The 17929-nt window shown below is 46.3% G+C and overlaps 1 protein-coding gene across 6 annotated transcripts in view; it reads right to left on the bottom strand.

Annotated features, from left to right (window-relative positions):
* Positions 1–17658, bottom strand: part of LOC118226352 (ephrin type-B receptor 3-like) — a 55591-nt gene extending 37933 nt beyond the window's left edge. For 2 of the 6 annotated variants that reach the window (XM_035415918.1, XM_035415915.1), the window contains exon 1: positions 17000–17654. In XM_035415918.1, coding sequence (XP_035271809.1) covers positions 17000–17063 — 64 coding nt within the window. In that variant the 5' untranslated portion in view covers positions 17064–17654. Of the gene's footprint in view, positions 1–16999 lie in introns of all 6 variants that reach the window. The other 4 variants (XM_035415917.1, XM_035415914.1, XM_035415916.1 and 1 more) reach the window with 4 other exon arrangements.
* Positions 17659–17929: the final 271 nt, after the last annotated feature.

The raw sequence follows: 17929 nt of genomic DNA, 5'->3' as shown, positions 1-17929 counted from the left end.
CTCTCTTTGACAGCAGGGTGGATCCCTTCATGCAGACCTGTGCACAGATCTTTCTAACGAGCAAAGCCCTGATTGAGTGATGTGGAGATATGAGCAGGTGTGGACAGAACCATGCACTCCCGAGGCCGGCCAGGCTGTAGAACGAAGAGTCACTGCATGACCTCACCTGAAGGGACTACCCAGGTCAGCCAATAGGGATTTAAATACCCTCAAATTAAAACCGCCGCTCTGCACTTTTACCTCATTCTCTCTGTTTTATTTTAAATCCAATGTGCTGGAGTACGGAGCCAAAACTACAAAAAGTTTGTCACTGTCCAAGTACTACAGACTCACTCACTGGATTTGAGTCATGGTTCATGAACAGTGGTGACTATTATAGAACTAGACAGATGTAATCCAGAGTTTATTTCAGTGTATTGGCAAGCTTCAGATATAATGTGCTTAAATCACCACAGAATGCAGGGTACACATGGGTTTGTTTCCCTGTGATATTTTTTCATGGAAAGATTCTGAGAAACTAAAGCAATTTTTTAAATTCCACTTTGTCTGTCACTCTTACAGCACTCTCAGGTCTTTTCAGTAATTAGCCAAACCGACGCTTTATGGCTGTGGAAGACAAGTGATCTAATTTGCACAGCAATTATCATTCAGAACGATGTTCGTTTTCCGGGCATGTTGTGGTTTACTCAAAAACAAATCCCATAATAGTCAGAGCATTGTGCTGCAGGTGAGCGTGGGCTCAGGGTTCGCTGCTGCGTTCTCACGCCAGCTCATTACGCAGCACAGCTCGTTAAGGCTTACCTGCCTGCTCATTAACATTCAGGTCAGGCACTCAAAACAGACAGCTTAGGCAGTAACCAGCTGGAATGTGGCAGTTAGAGTTTTGTCACACACAGGTATGCATACACAAACAGACACACACACACACACACACACCGCACCCACACACACACACCACACCTGCATACGCATGCACATGCGCACACACACGCACACCGCACCCACAATCGTACGCATGCGTGCACACACACACACACACACACCTCACCTGCATACGCATGTGCACACACACACCAAACCTGTGTACACATGCGCATGCGCGCACACACCACAAAACCTGTGTACACATGCGCATACGCACACACACACGCATACGCACACACACTCACACACGCATACGCACACACGCATACACACACACTCACACACGCATACGCGCACACACACTCACACACGCACACACACACTCACACACGTATACACACACACTCACACACACCAAACCTGTGTACACATGCGCATTCGCACACACACACGCATACGCACACACACTCACACACGTATACACACACACTCACACACGTATACGCACACACACACTCACACACGCATACGCGCACACACACACACTTCACGTGGCTACCTCCCTTCTCCTGCTTTCTCTATTTTCTTTAGCCTGAAATTGGCTGCCTCTTAATTCAGCATTTGGCACATTAGGTCTTTCACCGTGAAGCACTCTAATGACCTATGATGACAAACAGCTGTGGGTTAATTCTGCTCATTTATATATTTATTTTCCTTTTATTTTATTGGCAGAAAAATGTGTTTATTTGCTATTTTCTGTCATTAACTTAGAAACAGGGGGACCATTATAATATTTATGGTGGGTTTTCTTCCTAACGGCCGTGTGCATAAATCACTCCCGTTTGTTCTTGTGTGCGAAGCTCTAGGTGCCGTTGGGCCAAATCTCGTCTGCTGCATCCCTAATCGTCGCTCAGTTAATTAATCTCACACTTGGCTGCAGTAATAACCCGACTTGTTAGACCTCTGCAAATGGGGTTCAGCTGCAGCACATACACTCAGCAGCACAGTGTGGAGAAACAGGCCACCTGCTCACTAATGCATCACAACCCAACAGCCACAACCTTCCCTGCCACTGTCCTAGGCCCTACCTGCCCCAGGCCATACGCCATACCTGCACCAGGCCCAGCCCATATGCCATACCTGCACCAGGCCCTACGCCATACCTGCACCAGGCCCTACCTGCCCCAGGCCCAGCCCATACCCGCACCAGGCCATACCCGCTCCAGGCCATACGCCATACCTGTACCAGGCCCAGCCCATACCCACACCAGGCCCTACCTGCACCAGCCCATACCTGCACCAGGCCCTACCTGCACCAGGCCATACCTGCACCAGGCCCAGCCCATACCCGCACACCAGGCCATACGCCATACCTGCACCAGGCCCTACCTGCCCCAGGCCCTACCTGCACCAGGCCATACACCATACCTGCACTAGGCCCTACCTGCCCCAGGCCCTACCTGCACCAGGCCATATGCCATACCTGCACCAGGCCCAGCCCATACCCACACCAGGCCATACGCCATACCTGCACCAGGCCCTACCCGCACCAGGCCATACGCCATACCTGCACCAGGCCCTACCCACACCAGGCCATACACCATACCTGCACCAGGCCCAGCCCATACCCGCACCAGGCCCAGCCCATAGCTGCACCAGGCCCTACCCGCACTAGGCCCAGCCCATAGCTGCACCAGGCCCTACCTGCACCAGGCCCAGCCCATACCTGCACCAGGCCCAGACCATACCTGCACCAAGCCTAGCCCATACCTGCACCAGGCCCTACCTGCACCAGGCCATACCTGTACCAGGCCATACCTGCACCAGGCCATACCCGCACCATGGCTACTGAGCCATTCTTAATACTGCAGCTCCTACTTCCTGTGCCGTGTCCCAGCTCAGTGATTGGCTACAGCATGAGCAGAGGTGCTTCCTGTGCTGTGTCCCAGCTCAGTGATTGGCTACAGCATGAGCAGATGGGGGTATCTCTGGGGCAGGAGGTGATGGAAATGTGTCTCAGCGCAATTTACGGGTAGATTGATTGACATCTGAGACAGGATGGCCCCATATGGCTGGGGTGGAAGGGGAGGGGCAAGGTCGCAAGGGGACAGGGGGGTTGGGGGGGGGGGGGCAGGGGGCAGGGGATGGGGACGGGAACGAGAGACAGAGAGGAGTAAATCTCACGCACATGTGTGTGTTCGGGTGATGTGCGTGTGCAGGTGATGTGTGTGTGCAGGTGATGTGTGTGTGCAGGTGAAGAGTGTGTGTGCAGGTGCGTGTTTCTCATAACTACACACCTGAGTGATGGTGGCGTAAGAGGGACTTAACAGGTTTAGCGATAATGAACAGTTACACCTGAATCACCATAGCACTGCACAGATACACAAGCTCTAAGAAAAACGCCCCCACACATGCAGACACAAACACACACGCACACGCAAGCACGCATTCACACATACACACACACACACACACACACACACACACACACGCATGCACATGCACACACACACACACACACACACACAAACACACACACGCACACATGCACACACACAAACACACATACACGCGCACATGCACACTCACATACATACACACACACAAACACACACGCACACACACATACACATATGAAAGCAGGTCCAGTCTGTAGTGAGTAGAATAATTACTCTCATCACACCGCCCAGCACTCAGGGCAGATTCAACCCCTCCGTGTGTGTGTTTGTGAGAAGCACCAGGTCTGCAGTAAGGACACGATTCTGGGGTATGTAGTTTCTGGGGTATGTAGTTTCTGGGGTATGTAGTATTTCTTCCCTGATTCCAAACGATGCTCTGTGTCCCCTGGATTATTCACACTAAGGCATGATTTCAAACAGCTGATGTTAGCATAGCGTTATCCATTTCATCTCATTCCAAACTCATGTTCCAATTCAGCGTTTACAGAGTATTGCAAATCTTGGTTTCAGGAGTTGATATAATATTATTGCACTTTTTCTGTTTCCATGTGAAATTTACACACTGCACACATCAGACTTTAACAGGACCAATGAGGATAGACAAGGCTATTATGCATAAACTCATCTGAGTCTATAAACAGGAGATTATATTAAAATGAAATTAAATGATTTGTAATGAACAAGGATTGAGTTTTGCCCTGAGCATGGAACAGTGCTTATGATCCACCCCGTTATTGAATATGATGAACTGATATGGGGTTCTGTGGTCCATGTGTCTGTGGTTTCCAGGGCAGAGCTTGAACAGGACAAACTGCATTAGCCATCCAGACAGGAAGCCACTGTGTGGCTCGTATATTAAAGAGCCATAAGTGCTTGAGACTAATTAGTCTGAAGCACTAATGCAGTTTGTGACAGAGACTGAATAAAATCTCATGAATAAGTAAGGCAGGGGGGTGTCTGGTGGCTTAATTAACCAAAAGCCCCCTTCCCCTGAGACCTGTCCACCCAGCCTGTTTTGGGGTCTGCAGCCCTCCCCAGCATTGATTGGCAGAGGGATAAATTGAATCTGTAATCATGACTCCCGCTTTAGCCACAGTTCCCAAGGGCGGGGGTCTCTGGATAACAACACTCTACTTTCCCCATTTCTGACAGTATAAATATCAGCCTCCTACACAGAAAAATGTGTTAAACCCTCTTTGGGTGTTTCTCTTCCTTCGACCGACTCTCTCATTCAGACTCCGACTCTGCAGTAGAGAATCCTTCATTTATAAATCTTGCCCAACACAGCAGAAGGAGGAGTTTTTTCCCTTTTTAAGATGGGGTCACGTCAAAGTTGGGAATTTGAGGTAACTGCTCTGAAAGCACACAGCCCTAAAAAAGGTAATAATAACCCAACACACTACCACAGAGAGACCTGACAGCAATAACCCAACACACTGCCACAGAGAAACCTGCCACTAATAACCCAACACACTGCCACAGAGATTCCTGGTGGTAATAACCCAATGCACTGCCACAGAGAAACCTGCCACTAATAACCCAACACACTGCCACAGAGAAACCTGCCACTAATAACCCAACACAGTGCCACAGAGAGACCTGGTGGTAATAACCCAACACACTGCCACAGAGAGACCTGGCACTAATAACCCAACACACTGCCACAGAGAAACCTGCCACTAATAACCCAATACACTGCCACTGAGAGACCTGGTGGTAATAACCCAATGCACTGCCACATAGAGACCTGGCACTAATAACCCAACACACTGCCACAGAGAGACCTGACAGTAATAACCCAACACACTGCCGCAGAAGGACCTGACACTAATAACCCAACACACTGCCACAGAGAGACCTGGCAGTACTGTACACAGGCACTGCCCCCCCCCCGTCTGATGCGTAGTTTATTCCACTAGATTTATTACTCTACAGTTCCTGCCATGATATGATAGTAAAATTGATGGGACAGTATAAATGTGGAAAAAACATAAAAGTGTTTACTTCACAATCAGCCCCTTCACCCCCACCACCCCGCCACTCGCCCTGCAGCTCAAACACAGACGCAGGAGGCTGACGGATGTCTTTCCTTGTGTGCTGACGAACAGCTGTTCCTGTGAAACCTTCTGTTTACCCTTCTCCAAAGAGAGAGCAGTATAATAATAATGTACATATCCTTCTCCAAAGAGAGAGCAGTATAATAATAATGCACACACCCTTCTCCAAAGGGAGAGCAGTATAATCATAATGCACATATGATATGACACAGTTCAGAATCCCAGCTCTGTTGCACACCGCCTCTCTCTCTTCTACTCTCCCGATCTCACATACATGCATGCAGGCGCACACACACACACACACACACACAGCCTGTGTTTCTGATGCCCTGTGTCAGAGCCTGTGTTCCTGATGCCCTGTGACCATCATTCTGTTACTTCTGATAACAAAATAAATCACCTCCTGCCCCCTCCCCCTCCCCCTCCCCCTGAAATGCACACACTCAAATCACATACCCCCAACCATGTCCACACCTCTCCATGTGGAGAATAGGCCGTGCAGACGCCCCCACATTCACACATGCCCATTTGGGCCACTTAGACCCCCCCCCCCCCCCCGAAAGGCACTGCTAGATTTTTAACATTTTTCCTGCTTTACATTCTCAGTACAAGATGGAGATCAAAGCAAACTTCACACCTCAAAGGCACTGGCTGCAGGCGACAGGAGACGGACGCCGACATCCGTGTGTGCAGTTAGGGTTACCGACGGTCGAGCCGGGCCTGGAGAAACTTCAGCTCCACCACCTCAGTTTGGTCATTTCACATAAGAAGCCAGTGAATGCTGGGAAGGATCCAACCCCAAGCCGTGTAAAAGTGTGAGTGAACGCAGGGACGCTGAAGGAGGAGGATTGCAGGGTGAATCCCCCCCCCCCCCCCCCACCCCGCTGTTTTCACAGTGGACTCCCCCCCGCTCTGTTTGATGTGCAGATTAGGAGCAGGTGTCCTCCTCCAGATTAGAAGCACAGACTCATGCAGGCCGTTATAAAGTCTGCACACGCGCCCCTAATCAAAGCAGACCTGCGTGCCTGACTGCGCAGACCTGAATGCCTGACTGCGCAGACCCTCTACAGCCCAAAGTGACCCCAGAACCTGCCCTACTGCAGGGCAGCCCCCCCCCCCCCACCCAGCCCAGCCACGCCCCGCCCTGCCCAGCCCCGCCCCGCCCTGCCCAGCCACACCCAGCCCCGCCCAACGCGGCCTGTTCCAGATCAGACTCTATCTTTAAAGAGATTCTGCGGGAAGCAGGTGACTGTTTTAATCCTCCAGACCGTTTATTTGGAGCACATCTCCTCTGACAGACTTCATAAACACAATATCAAAGATTCTTTCTGCATCAGCAGCAAAATCTGTTGTGAGTGCCCGCAGCTTGTAAAAAAACCCCGAAACGGATGAAACGGCCGTGGAACGGGGGTCAGGAAGTCCGCACCGCCCCCCCATCCTGCTGTAACGGGCCTGGCACTCCTGCAAACCGCGTTAGCCCTCTCTCCCGTGTGTCTCTCCCGTGTGTCTCTCCCGCTGTGTGTGTGTGTGTGTGAGACAGCTTTCATGACACAGGCAGACATTTTGGGTCATAAGTTCTAAAGGGACTATAAACACACAGAATCTCTAAATATTTTTCCCATGCACTCTCTATTCCTTTGTTAAATGTGCGATCAGTATTCCGAAATCTCTTCACACCTTTTTTTCTACCAAACCGGTCTCCCCCTAGTGCAGTCAGACATTCAGTCTTAATACGCTTGCATGTAACCTGCACCCCCACTGCGATACTGTAGCACAGTAAACCTGGCTGCATTTTCAGTGGGAAAGAAACTAAAGTTTCAGACTGACAGATGAGGTGCTGGAAAGCAAATCACAGAGCTCCATCGAGTGAGTTTGTTTGGGTTTTCACCCGGCGCACTGGAGGCTGTTTGTTTGGGTTCTTAGTGGGGGTGTCAAAGCCCTGCTACTGAGGGTGGGGGGGGGGGGGCTGTGTTGGGATACTCAGTAAAAGAGCAGACCTCACACAGTTGTATCTCTGAACAAACACAGATATTCTGTTTGGCAAGTGTCCTTCTGAAACTGCCGTTCTATGAAATGTGAAGCGGATCTTCAGCTCAACTGAAACGGATTCATCATGACCGTTCACATGGTTACACTGTGGGCTTGCCTGTGCCAGCATTCAGCATGTCAGCTGTGAATAAGCTGGATATGAGAAACACTGCTGTCTGACCCAGCTCAATCTCACTGCTGTCTGACCCAGCTCAATCTCACTGCTGTCTGACCCAGCTCAATCTGACCCAGCTCAATCTCACTGCTGTCTGACCCAGCTCAATCTCACTGCTGTATGACCCAGCTCAATCTCACTGCTGTCTGACCCAGCTCAATCTGACCCAGCTCAATCTCACTGCTGTATGACCCAGCTCAATCTCACTGCTGTCTGACCCAGCTCAATCTCACTGCTGTCTGACCCAGCTCAATCACACTGCTGTCTGACCCAGCTCAATCTCACTGCTGTATGACCCAGCTCAATCTGACCCAGCTCAATCTCACTGCTGTCTGACCCAGCTCAATCTCACTGCTGTCTGACCCAGCTCAATCTGACCCAGCTCAATCTCACTGCTGTATGACCCAGCTCAATCTCACTGCTGTCTGACCCAGCTCAATCTGACACAGCTCAATCTCACTGCTGTCTGACCCAGCTCAATCTGACCCAGCTCAATCTCACTGCTGTCTGACCCAGCTCAATCTCACTGCTGTCTGACCCAGCTCAATCTGACCCAGCTCAATCTCACTGCTGTCTGACCCAGCTCAATCTCACTGCTGTCTGACCCAGCTCAATCTGACCCAGCTCAATCTCACTGCTGTCTGACCCAGCTCAATCTGACCCAGCTCAATCTCACTGCTGTATGACCCAGCTCAATCTCACTGCTGTCTGACCCAGCTCAATCTCACTGCTGTCTGACCCAGCTCAATCTGACCCAGCTCAATCTCACTGCTGTCTGACCCAGCTCAATCTGACCCAGCTCAATCTCACTGCTGTATGACCCAGCTCAATCTCACTGCTGTCTGACCCAGCTCAATCTGACCCAGCTCAATCTCACTGCTGTCTGACCCAGCTCAATCTCACTGCTGTCTGACCCACTTCATCGAAGTACAACCACTATGACTACTATTACAACCAATAATAATAATAGAGGTAGTAGTAACAGCAGTAGTAGTAAAAGTTATACTAGTATCAGGAATAATAGTATAAGCTCTAGATTTTTAATAATAATATTTTATTTAAAATGTTAACCTTAACTATTGCTGCTACTAGTGTACCCTTTACTGCTACAATGTACTACTACTGTTACTACTGTCACTATTATTATTACTATTGCTATTATTAGTTGTATTATTATTAGTCTTTTGATTATTTACTCATATATAACTCATAAATATTCAGAATGTCCCATATCAACCTTCAGTACGGATAGTGCACCATTAGCATATCTTAAATACAGCTCAAACCCTTGAATCCCAGTTAAAGCGCCGAGTTCTCTACGTTTCCAGTTCCGGGCAGGCTGCGTTTACAGAAGCCTACCCAGAGGAAATGATCAGTTACCATTTTATCTGTTTTATGTATATAATGGACAAAGGAGGACAAACAAAAACAAAATTTACCCGTGTGTGTGTGTGTTTTTTTTATCTGAGGGAAGAAACATTGATGTCTTCATTTGTTCGTGTATTTTCTTTAAAATTTAATGGACATTAAATGGTTTGTAAAGGCTAAATAACAGTGTCAGTTCACACGCTACGTTTTCTCTCCTCGTCGCTCGTGAGCAATTTCGTGACCAAAACTTAAAAGTGAAAATATACGTAGACGTATTCTTTTTCAGAGGTTATTCCACACGTGGAAGTGAAGTGTCCGTGGACTATCTGTGGAATTACCCCACTCGCTGCGGCACTGTTCTTGTAAAAACAAGTACCCTAATTTTAATATGAGCAACGGCTTGATGTTTAAGATTTTTAAACAGTGTAATTTCTAAGGTACCAAATTATAACTTCAATTTTTAATGTAACAAAGTAAAAACAGTTTGTGTAATTCCGTTGAGCGTGTTGTGAAGACTATCATATACCACCGATTAATTCTCAAACAGTGAAGTGTGGAGATAGGTCTGGCTATGCGAGAGTACTCAAACAGTGACCGTAGAAAGTGTTCAAATCTCCCGTCGTTAGTGATCTGTAGGCCTACAGTTTCAACCACAAAAATACTGCGCGCGATTCAAACATGTTAATAAATAAAATATGCAATGATCTGCATTCATCAGAATTTTTACACTATTAACCACGGACTGCATTCTGATAATAAGAATATGTTTGGCTATGATAACAAAACGTTAGAATAAAGTATCAATGAATTACAAATGTATTCCGGAACAGTCTAACTTATTGATGTGTAGCCAACAAATCAATATGCTAAAATACAAGAATAAAGTAGGCTACTTACCTGCAAAATAAAATTAACATTATGATAAATTATGGCGAATTGATTAATTACATTTCATTCACTAAATTTCAGTGATATTCTGAACTCTCTCATAAGAAATACTGTCCATATTCATTATTGATAATTTGAGGTTCGGAGTTATTTTTAAACAGCTGAAACCCGGTTTTATTGTCAAGTTTTTCATGGGAAAATATGAAATACAATAATAATTACAAAAGGCTGCTGATTTATTGACCTATGTATGGTTCTTTTATGTTGCTGGTCATTCCTCGAGACTTCTAGATATGTGTTGCTTCACGCTAGTGACGGACAGGTACACAGAAAAAAAATACATCCTTGTGTCTGTACTTCGGAGATCACTCAAACCCAACAGTTATTCTCTTAACATTGAGGAATTAATATTAATTAAAATTTCCACATACATATTTGGGCCTTGTACATGTGTGGTAGCCTAATTTAAGAGACCGTCGTGTCGTGATAATGTATAAGAATACAGGGGAGAAAAAACACGATTTCTGAAATTCAAAACTCAAACTTTAGTATGAAATGCAGTGACTTCAGTATGAAATTTGGTGAATGATAGAATGAAGGCTCTCTCATCCTCAGAAAGTCGACGTTTGAAAGGAAGATCAAGTTCAACGCGCATCAATCGCCATTCTTATTATAAACGCAGGGCTGAACACTCAATGCGTGTCCACTGCGTCTCGCACAAACAATCTGCGACAAGACGTCTAACGTAATACACCCGAGCCACAGCCGCGTCGTTCACGTCTCTGGATCGCATCTCTATATTGATTCCACACTTAAATGCCTCTAAAGCGCTCAGCTTTCCTCGATCGATCAGGCCGCATCGATCGCGACATTCTGCCTGTAACAGACAGTTAAAAGAAAAGAATTAACACTCTCGCTAATTCAAACAATTCACAGAAAGCGTTTCCTATACCAGGGGTACACGACGAACACGTCTAATTTTGTTTAAATACCTTAGAGTATGCAGAAAAACGTATTATTTGTTGTTTAAGGAAATTATTCTTTGAATGCTATTGTTCTTGTCTCTCTCAACGTCTAAGCTAGATCACAATTTCAAATATAGGTGGCAAAAGGTGGGAAAGAAAATTATTATTTTAAATATTTTGCAATCAAGATAAAATATTTTAAACGCATAAATATTTCCGCCAAATATAAAATAAAATACACATTTAGAAAAAACAATTACCATTATGATGACGATTATTATGATGACGATTATTATTATGACGATTATTATTATTATTATTATTATTATTATTATTACAGTAATGGCAGAAGTAGTATTATTTCATCAGTTTCATCTGTTGTGGCTCATATTTTTAAAGCCTATGCGAATTTCTATTTTTTTATTATTATTATGTTTATTTTACACAGTAACAGTAATTTAAAGTCACAGCGGCTGTTGCAGTTTTCTTAGGCTCGCTCCCACACTCCGGAGGCAAGCGTCAGGCCCGCGCTCCCCGCTCCACCGGGCTCTCAGCCGGGCTGAATTGGTCTCTACGCCCCCGCAAGACATCATCTGCATGAAAATAGACCGGGCCAGGGGCCATTGTAGGTTTCCTTTACGATCTTCGCAGCGCCTCTTCGCATTTTATCCCCAGATCGCCGTTTTGTTGTTAATTTTACCTCAATGACAATAATTTCCTTTGTCAAGCCAATAATGGTTGTTGTTTATCCTCAATGACAGCGCTATAATGACAGTGCTATTGTAGTTTAAGTTAACATTTAAATATAAATAGAGGTAATAGGGAACCTGCTTCTTTTGCTCTTGATTAAGAATGCAACTCAGTGCACCTTTAACTGCTTCACTCACTTTCAAAAGGGCCGTGGGGAAATGAGCTTGGGGTTTGGGTTAGGGCTGTGCCCAGATTCAGACATGGATATTTAAAAATAGTTTTTATTTCTGTTACATTCAGTTTAACAATCACAAGTCTCTAAAGTAAGGATCTTAGTAAACTTGTTTTCTGGGCTGTTTAAAAATGGCTGGGATTTCCTTAGTTAACTCACTGCAAGTGCCCAGAACAAAATGGCCCCGCTGCTCTTCAATGGGTTAAGCAATAATAATAATAATGAAGGGCCCGGCGAGCAGAGCGCTGTGGAGGGGATTAAAAGCAGGCCTGAAAGCCCCGCAAACTGCACATTATCACTCACACAGGAAGAGGCCTGCGGAGGAGCCATTCAGCTCTCAGCCAAAGCAGAAATCCCGCGTTTAGTCAAATCTCAGCTCCTGCTACTCTCTCAGTGGGACGGGAGAAAATCACATTCGCGTTAAAACCGCGTCAAACTGCGTCAGGAAACACAGATACCCACACTCCGAAAACCGGGACTGTTCTTACAGACACGCGCACTCCGAAAACCGGGACTGCTCTTACAGACACGCACACTCCGAAAACCGGGACTGCTCTTACAGACACGCACACTCCGAAAACCGGGACTGCTCTTACAGACACGCACACTCCGAAAACCGGGACTGCTCTTACAGAGACGCGCACTCCGAAAACCGGGACTGCTCTTACAGAGACGCGCACTCCGAAAACCGGGACTGCTCTTACAGAGACGCGCACTCCGAAAACCGGGACTGCTTTTTGCTGCCAACCTTATGAGGGGCAGAAAGTGTCCCGTGGCAGACGGTGTTTGGGGGGTCTGGAGCGGGAGCGGGAGCGGGAGCGGCGGGGGGGATCCTGCTCAACGGGGGGTGGGGGTGTTGTGCTGAACAGGCCATGCACCCCCTCACCACGCCGTGCTGTACCCTGAAAGGGGGCCTTTATTCCGAGAGCTGGTTGGCGCATCAGCACGGCAGCCAGAGCCTCAGAAACACTGCCTCTGTCCAAAACACAGGGGTGAGCACCACGCGACAGGACGCCATTCCTGAGGCTTCACACCAAGCGGAGAGCTGCATAAGCTCCAGAGCACTTTATCAACAGCAAAGAGTGTTACACTTAAAATAAGCGCGAATGCAGAAGTTGTTTTGAGTTGAGAGAAGCAGAGAATTGCGGCTCGGCAGAAAGGCAGTTTGGATAAAAGCAGCGGGTCTGAGACCCGGCCTGGCCTGGGAGAGACCTGTTAGTGGTGCTGAAAGGGTAGACTGCTCTAATCTGCAAAACTGATGAGCTGCAGTTTCCTGCAAAGCAGCCCTTCCCTCCTGCACATTCAGTCAAATAACACACTTGTGTTTCACTGGACCTGAAAACACCAGCACTTAGCTTTCAGCACCAACGAGCAGCTATGGAGGCCGAAGCTGAATCAGTACCCCCTCCCCACCCGCCCTGCGATGCGAGGGACGGCAGACGTGAGTGCAGTTAGACGTGCGTCACCATGGTCACATGGTCTCAGCCGCGCTGCAAGCGCTGATCAATGATGATGTGATGCGTGTATCATTAACGGATCTGCTTCCACTGGCATCATAAATATAATTTACAATGTGAAGAGATCAGCTCATCTAACCACAGCCCTGCAATCAGTGTCACAGTCATCGGCACAATTTACTCCTTCCAGGACAAACAAGAGCAGCCACAGACTGACAAGCAAACAGACACCAAGCTCACTGCTAACAGGGGTTCTTTACCTGTGTGTAGGGATCACAGGGGTTCTTTACCTGTGTGTAGGGCTCACATGAGTTCTTTACCTGTGTGTAAGGATCACATGGGTTCTTTAGCTGTGTGTAGGGATCACAGGTGTTCTTTAGCTGTGTGTAGGGCTCACGGGTGTTCTTTAGGTGTGTGTAGGGATCACAGGTGTTCTTTCGCTGTGTGTAGGGATCACAGGTGTTCTTTAGCTGTGTGTAGGGATCACAGGTGTTCTTTCGCTGTGTGTAGGGATCACAGGTGTTCTTTAGCTGTGTGCAGGCCTCACAGGTGTTCTTTAGCTGTGTGTAGGGTTAAATGTTTAATGAGAAATCAAGCGTAGAGACAACTGCTGTGCCAAATCACAACCTCTACAGATAAACTCAAAGCAGACACTGTGCAGTTAACCGTCCGTGTGTATGTATGTGTCTGTGTGTGTGTGCGCGCGTGTGTCTGTGCGTCCTGGTTGGTGTAGTTATGTACGGACGTGTAATGAGACCGAAATATACATATACATGCTCTGCAGTTAAAGTTTTTTCCTCTGTCGCGTAAAATGGAAATATACCAGCACGTGGGTGGGATGGTTTACAAACCGCTGGATATGAGGCTGTGAAATGGTGGAATTATTTATTTACCTCCGCAGAATGAGTTATCGCTGCCGCACATGCCGAAGCGGAACACGCATATATCATGCAGTGCCTATATTTCAGTAGTCCCCACATATTTAACAACAGTCAAATCCAATCCAAATGCATTTTCACAGTTTGCAGCCTATATGCGATAATTATATACAATTCAGCAAATGTGTGCCAAAAAGGCTTTTAAACGAGTTCAGTGTGTTAGTCCGTCAGACTTGAGCCAGATAATTCTCACACCGCCCACTACGGAGCACCTAAAGCAGTGGAAATAAATATGCATTTACGATACAGTCCATTTGCACTTATTCAGAAGGTCGAAATTAACAAATTACACCATTGTGCTCGCACACAGCTCACAGTACTCCATATCAAGAAAACTGCGCTAAGCTAAATCAGCATATTTCACAGCGCCTCATCGCTAACAGATACAGCCCGAAAGCACAATGTAGGATAAACTGAGACGTTTTTACGAACTGGTATTATTCCTCGTCACACCGCAAGTGTTCAGCCACAGCCACCAAGGAACAGGCTACGTAGGAGATTGAGAACCTCGTAATTCGCCCGCTACACAAACTGCAGCTCAGAGTTCTTGTCGACTACTCGAAAATACAATTTTCCTGTGGCCACGGTCTCCTGCAGAGAGAAACGGGCGTGCAATGTGCGAACGTTTTGCTTTTGTGCCGCCTGCTCTCCTCTCCAGAGATCACCATAAACCAGGGTCCCTCCGTCTACTCCACAGAGCAGGTCATAAATCACATTGCCATATTAAAAGCTTAGCTAAATCCTGAACCAGGTCAGCGGGGAAATTTATGATATCACTTAAGGTGGAAATAGATTGCTTTAACAAAATATATCAACTTCGGCTCCCTATCCAGAATTATGTATCGCCTCGTATATACAGCGCACGGGAAGCAGACTATTGCTTCCTTTCCGTGTCTACTACAAGTCCTTAAGGGATGTATACGCAATATAGTGGGTTCTGTTTGATGTACACATTCCTTAAATATTACTTTTTAAATGATCTAATTTTCGGATATTATATAAATAGATTGCGTCGTGTGGGCCGACAGTACACATATGTAATGGTAACATCAAAATCCCAAAGTTGCGTGTTATATTCTACTATTTAAACTGCATTTTCCTTTATATTCCTGTACTATTTATAATATGTTACTCTGGGCCTACCACACTGTCAGATAAAGCGCATCAGCGTACATTTAATACGCGTTTTAGGAAATAAATGCGCAATTATGCTGACATTCCATATTGAACGGTAAAATGTTACTTAACTTCAATACAACGTGAGTTTATGTGAGCCCACCAAAGAATAAAAATGTACTCAACAAGTGTAAAATGTACCACGTCACAGTTAATTTAACACCGTCAGATGGGACACATTGTCAAATTTTCTCATATAATGTGTTCCATCTCGGAGTTAAAGACACCCGAATAGGTACGCATACTGCAAAACAACTTTAAGAGTATTAAACTAACACGGTGGGTCAGAATGGAGACTTCGCTTGTTGCTGAATCTAAATACATATTATGTTGATGTACACATGTATTTCTAAACACTGTTCCGCACATTTGACCGGCCCGGCGCTATAGCCCACTTTTGCTCCCACGTAAGTAGGTTACAAGGGCGGTTAGCAGCGCTGCGAAACACTAGTGAACGGGGCTATATCAAACACGCGCTGACACATTAAAGTTGATCGAATACAATGCTTACGAAGTGGGGGGTTTAAAATGTGATATTACTTATTTGTAATTCGCGGATTTACACGGTTATTTCAATATCAAATCGCCAATGTGGACAGTTAATAAGAAACCTAAGCGTTACTTTTTATGATCTGTGTAATGATACATTAAGATAAAGGTCTTGAAATGTATAGATATAAAAGTTAAAAATAAAAGTGTTGATATATGCAGGCCAACTTTTTCTGGAGTGAAACTGTGGGGGAGAAAAAAGAACTAGAGAAACATGGTTCTGCTGTATTTCCATGCCTAACGGACTAGCTCGGGTACCGCGGCCCTGGATTCGACAAAAAAACTCGACAACCACACTGCAGATTTTACATTCAGTTAAACGGATAAATACTACATGTGGTCTGATTGATCGATAAAATATATCATGGTCTTCTCAACATTTTAACCCAGATGAAGAGTAGGCTACTTAACATGGATCTTTACACACTGAGGATATACAGACCTCCTGTAAAGTTCTGCGGACAAGATAACACATTAAAGACCAATAAAGCATGTGAAAAGATACTTGTTGAAAATATGTCCACTTTCATGATTAAGCAAAAGTAAGTTTAAATTACAGCAAGTCTCTGTACAACAGAACTTCCAACAGCGTAGACTTTAAAGCTAGAAAGTCTTCCCGCAGACTTGTCAGGGATACGGGCAGTTCCGATAAGGCAGATATTTCACTTGAAAGAGTGAAGCGCGCGCTCGTCAGTGCTTTCTATTTATTTTTTTTATTTTTTTAAACACCAGCAAGAAGCGACCGTTCGAAAAACCGAGACTCCCCGTTGCGAGATCGTGTTGCGCTAATTTCCTTTGCGGCAACAAAAGAAAAGATAAACTGCATTGATGTAGAATGAATACGAATGTGTATTGCATCTTAGCCCAGCCAGGTAGTCCTAATTCGTGCGCAAAGACGCCGTAGGCGTCAAGGGGTGATTCTACAAAATAACTACCAAAATCAGAGGGAATGGACATAGACTGAGGCACATCATGTTGGAGCACTACTGTGTTTTAAACGTGATCAGCTCGACTGCTCGTCCTCAGTAGTGAGTTGATCCATATCATGCATTTGTGGTTGGAACGAAACCTGGCATTAATATAGTAATGGCTCAAGATTTATTACAACATTAAGACCGCCGACAGTATGAAACAGGGGGAAAGTAAGGCTTACCTTCGACAGCTGCTACCACGGGCAGCAAAAAGCCACAGAAAAACAGAAAATAATCCATCGTCATAAACCAGGAAGCGCGGACATGAAAATAAGTCCCAGGTACTGCGTGAAGAAAACCCTCAATATGCCGCCGTCCTTCCTAGTAGGCTCGGATCCAGTCCACCACTTCAAACCCCAAAACCCAGGGTTCCCACTGCGAAACGGGGAAAAAAGGGATAACTCCCGACAGCCTTCTCCGCCTTCACAGTCCCGCCGCCTGGAACACGAACCCCGGGTCGCCCGAATGTCTGAAACCGCGTACACTTTGCATTTGGCGACTCACCGACTCGGGAAGGTTGCCCCCTTCACAGAACCCACTCGCCCAAAATTCACAGATTTGTTTTCCTTCCCGCTGAAAACAGTGGCAGTTTCACGAAGGAAGACAAGGAAATCCAAAGACTGTTCAGGGATTTGCAATGCTCTCCTTCTCTTGTCGTACAAACACCATAATGGAGACAAATGCATGTGCGCGTGTTACTCCTGGAATTAAAATCGCCTTAAGTTTGAATGCTGTAATTCCCTGAGCGAATTCGCGGTGAGTCTGGGGGCAGCTACAGCTCCGCTCCGTTTGTGTATTGGAATGAAGACCGTTTTGCTGGAGAGAGGGAGAGAGAGAGAGGGGGGAGAGAGAGCGTGTGTGGGAGTGGTCATAGCTCAGCAGCTGTCAGTCTCGTTCTCGTGGACACACCCTCACATGTCCGCCAGAAAACTGCTTCTCTCGCCGGCTAGACGCAGATCCCTATAGCTAGGAACTGTGTGTTTGGGATCTCAGATCAGACAGTGCAAAGTTACAGTAGGGAGACAGCGCCCTCCTGCGGAATGTTTATGATCTTTGAATTATGAAAACTAACGATATACTTTTTTATTATTTGTGATCCTCGCGACACATCT

This window comes from Anguilla anguilla, chromosome 4 (assembly GCF_013347855.1).
Source record: "Anguilla anguilla isolate fAngAng1 chromosome 4, fAngAng1.pri, whole genome shotgun sequence".
Lineage (NCBI taxonomy): Eukaryota > Metazoa > Chordata > Actinopteri > Anguilliformes > Anguillidae > Anguilla > Anguilla anguilla.
This window is presented reverse-complemented; position numbering and strand designations above follow the sequence as displayed.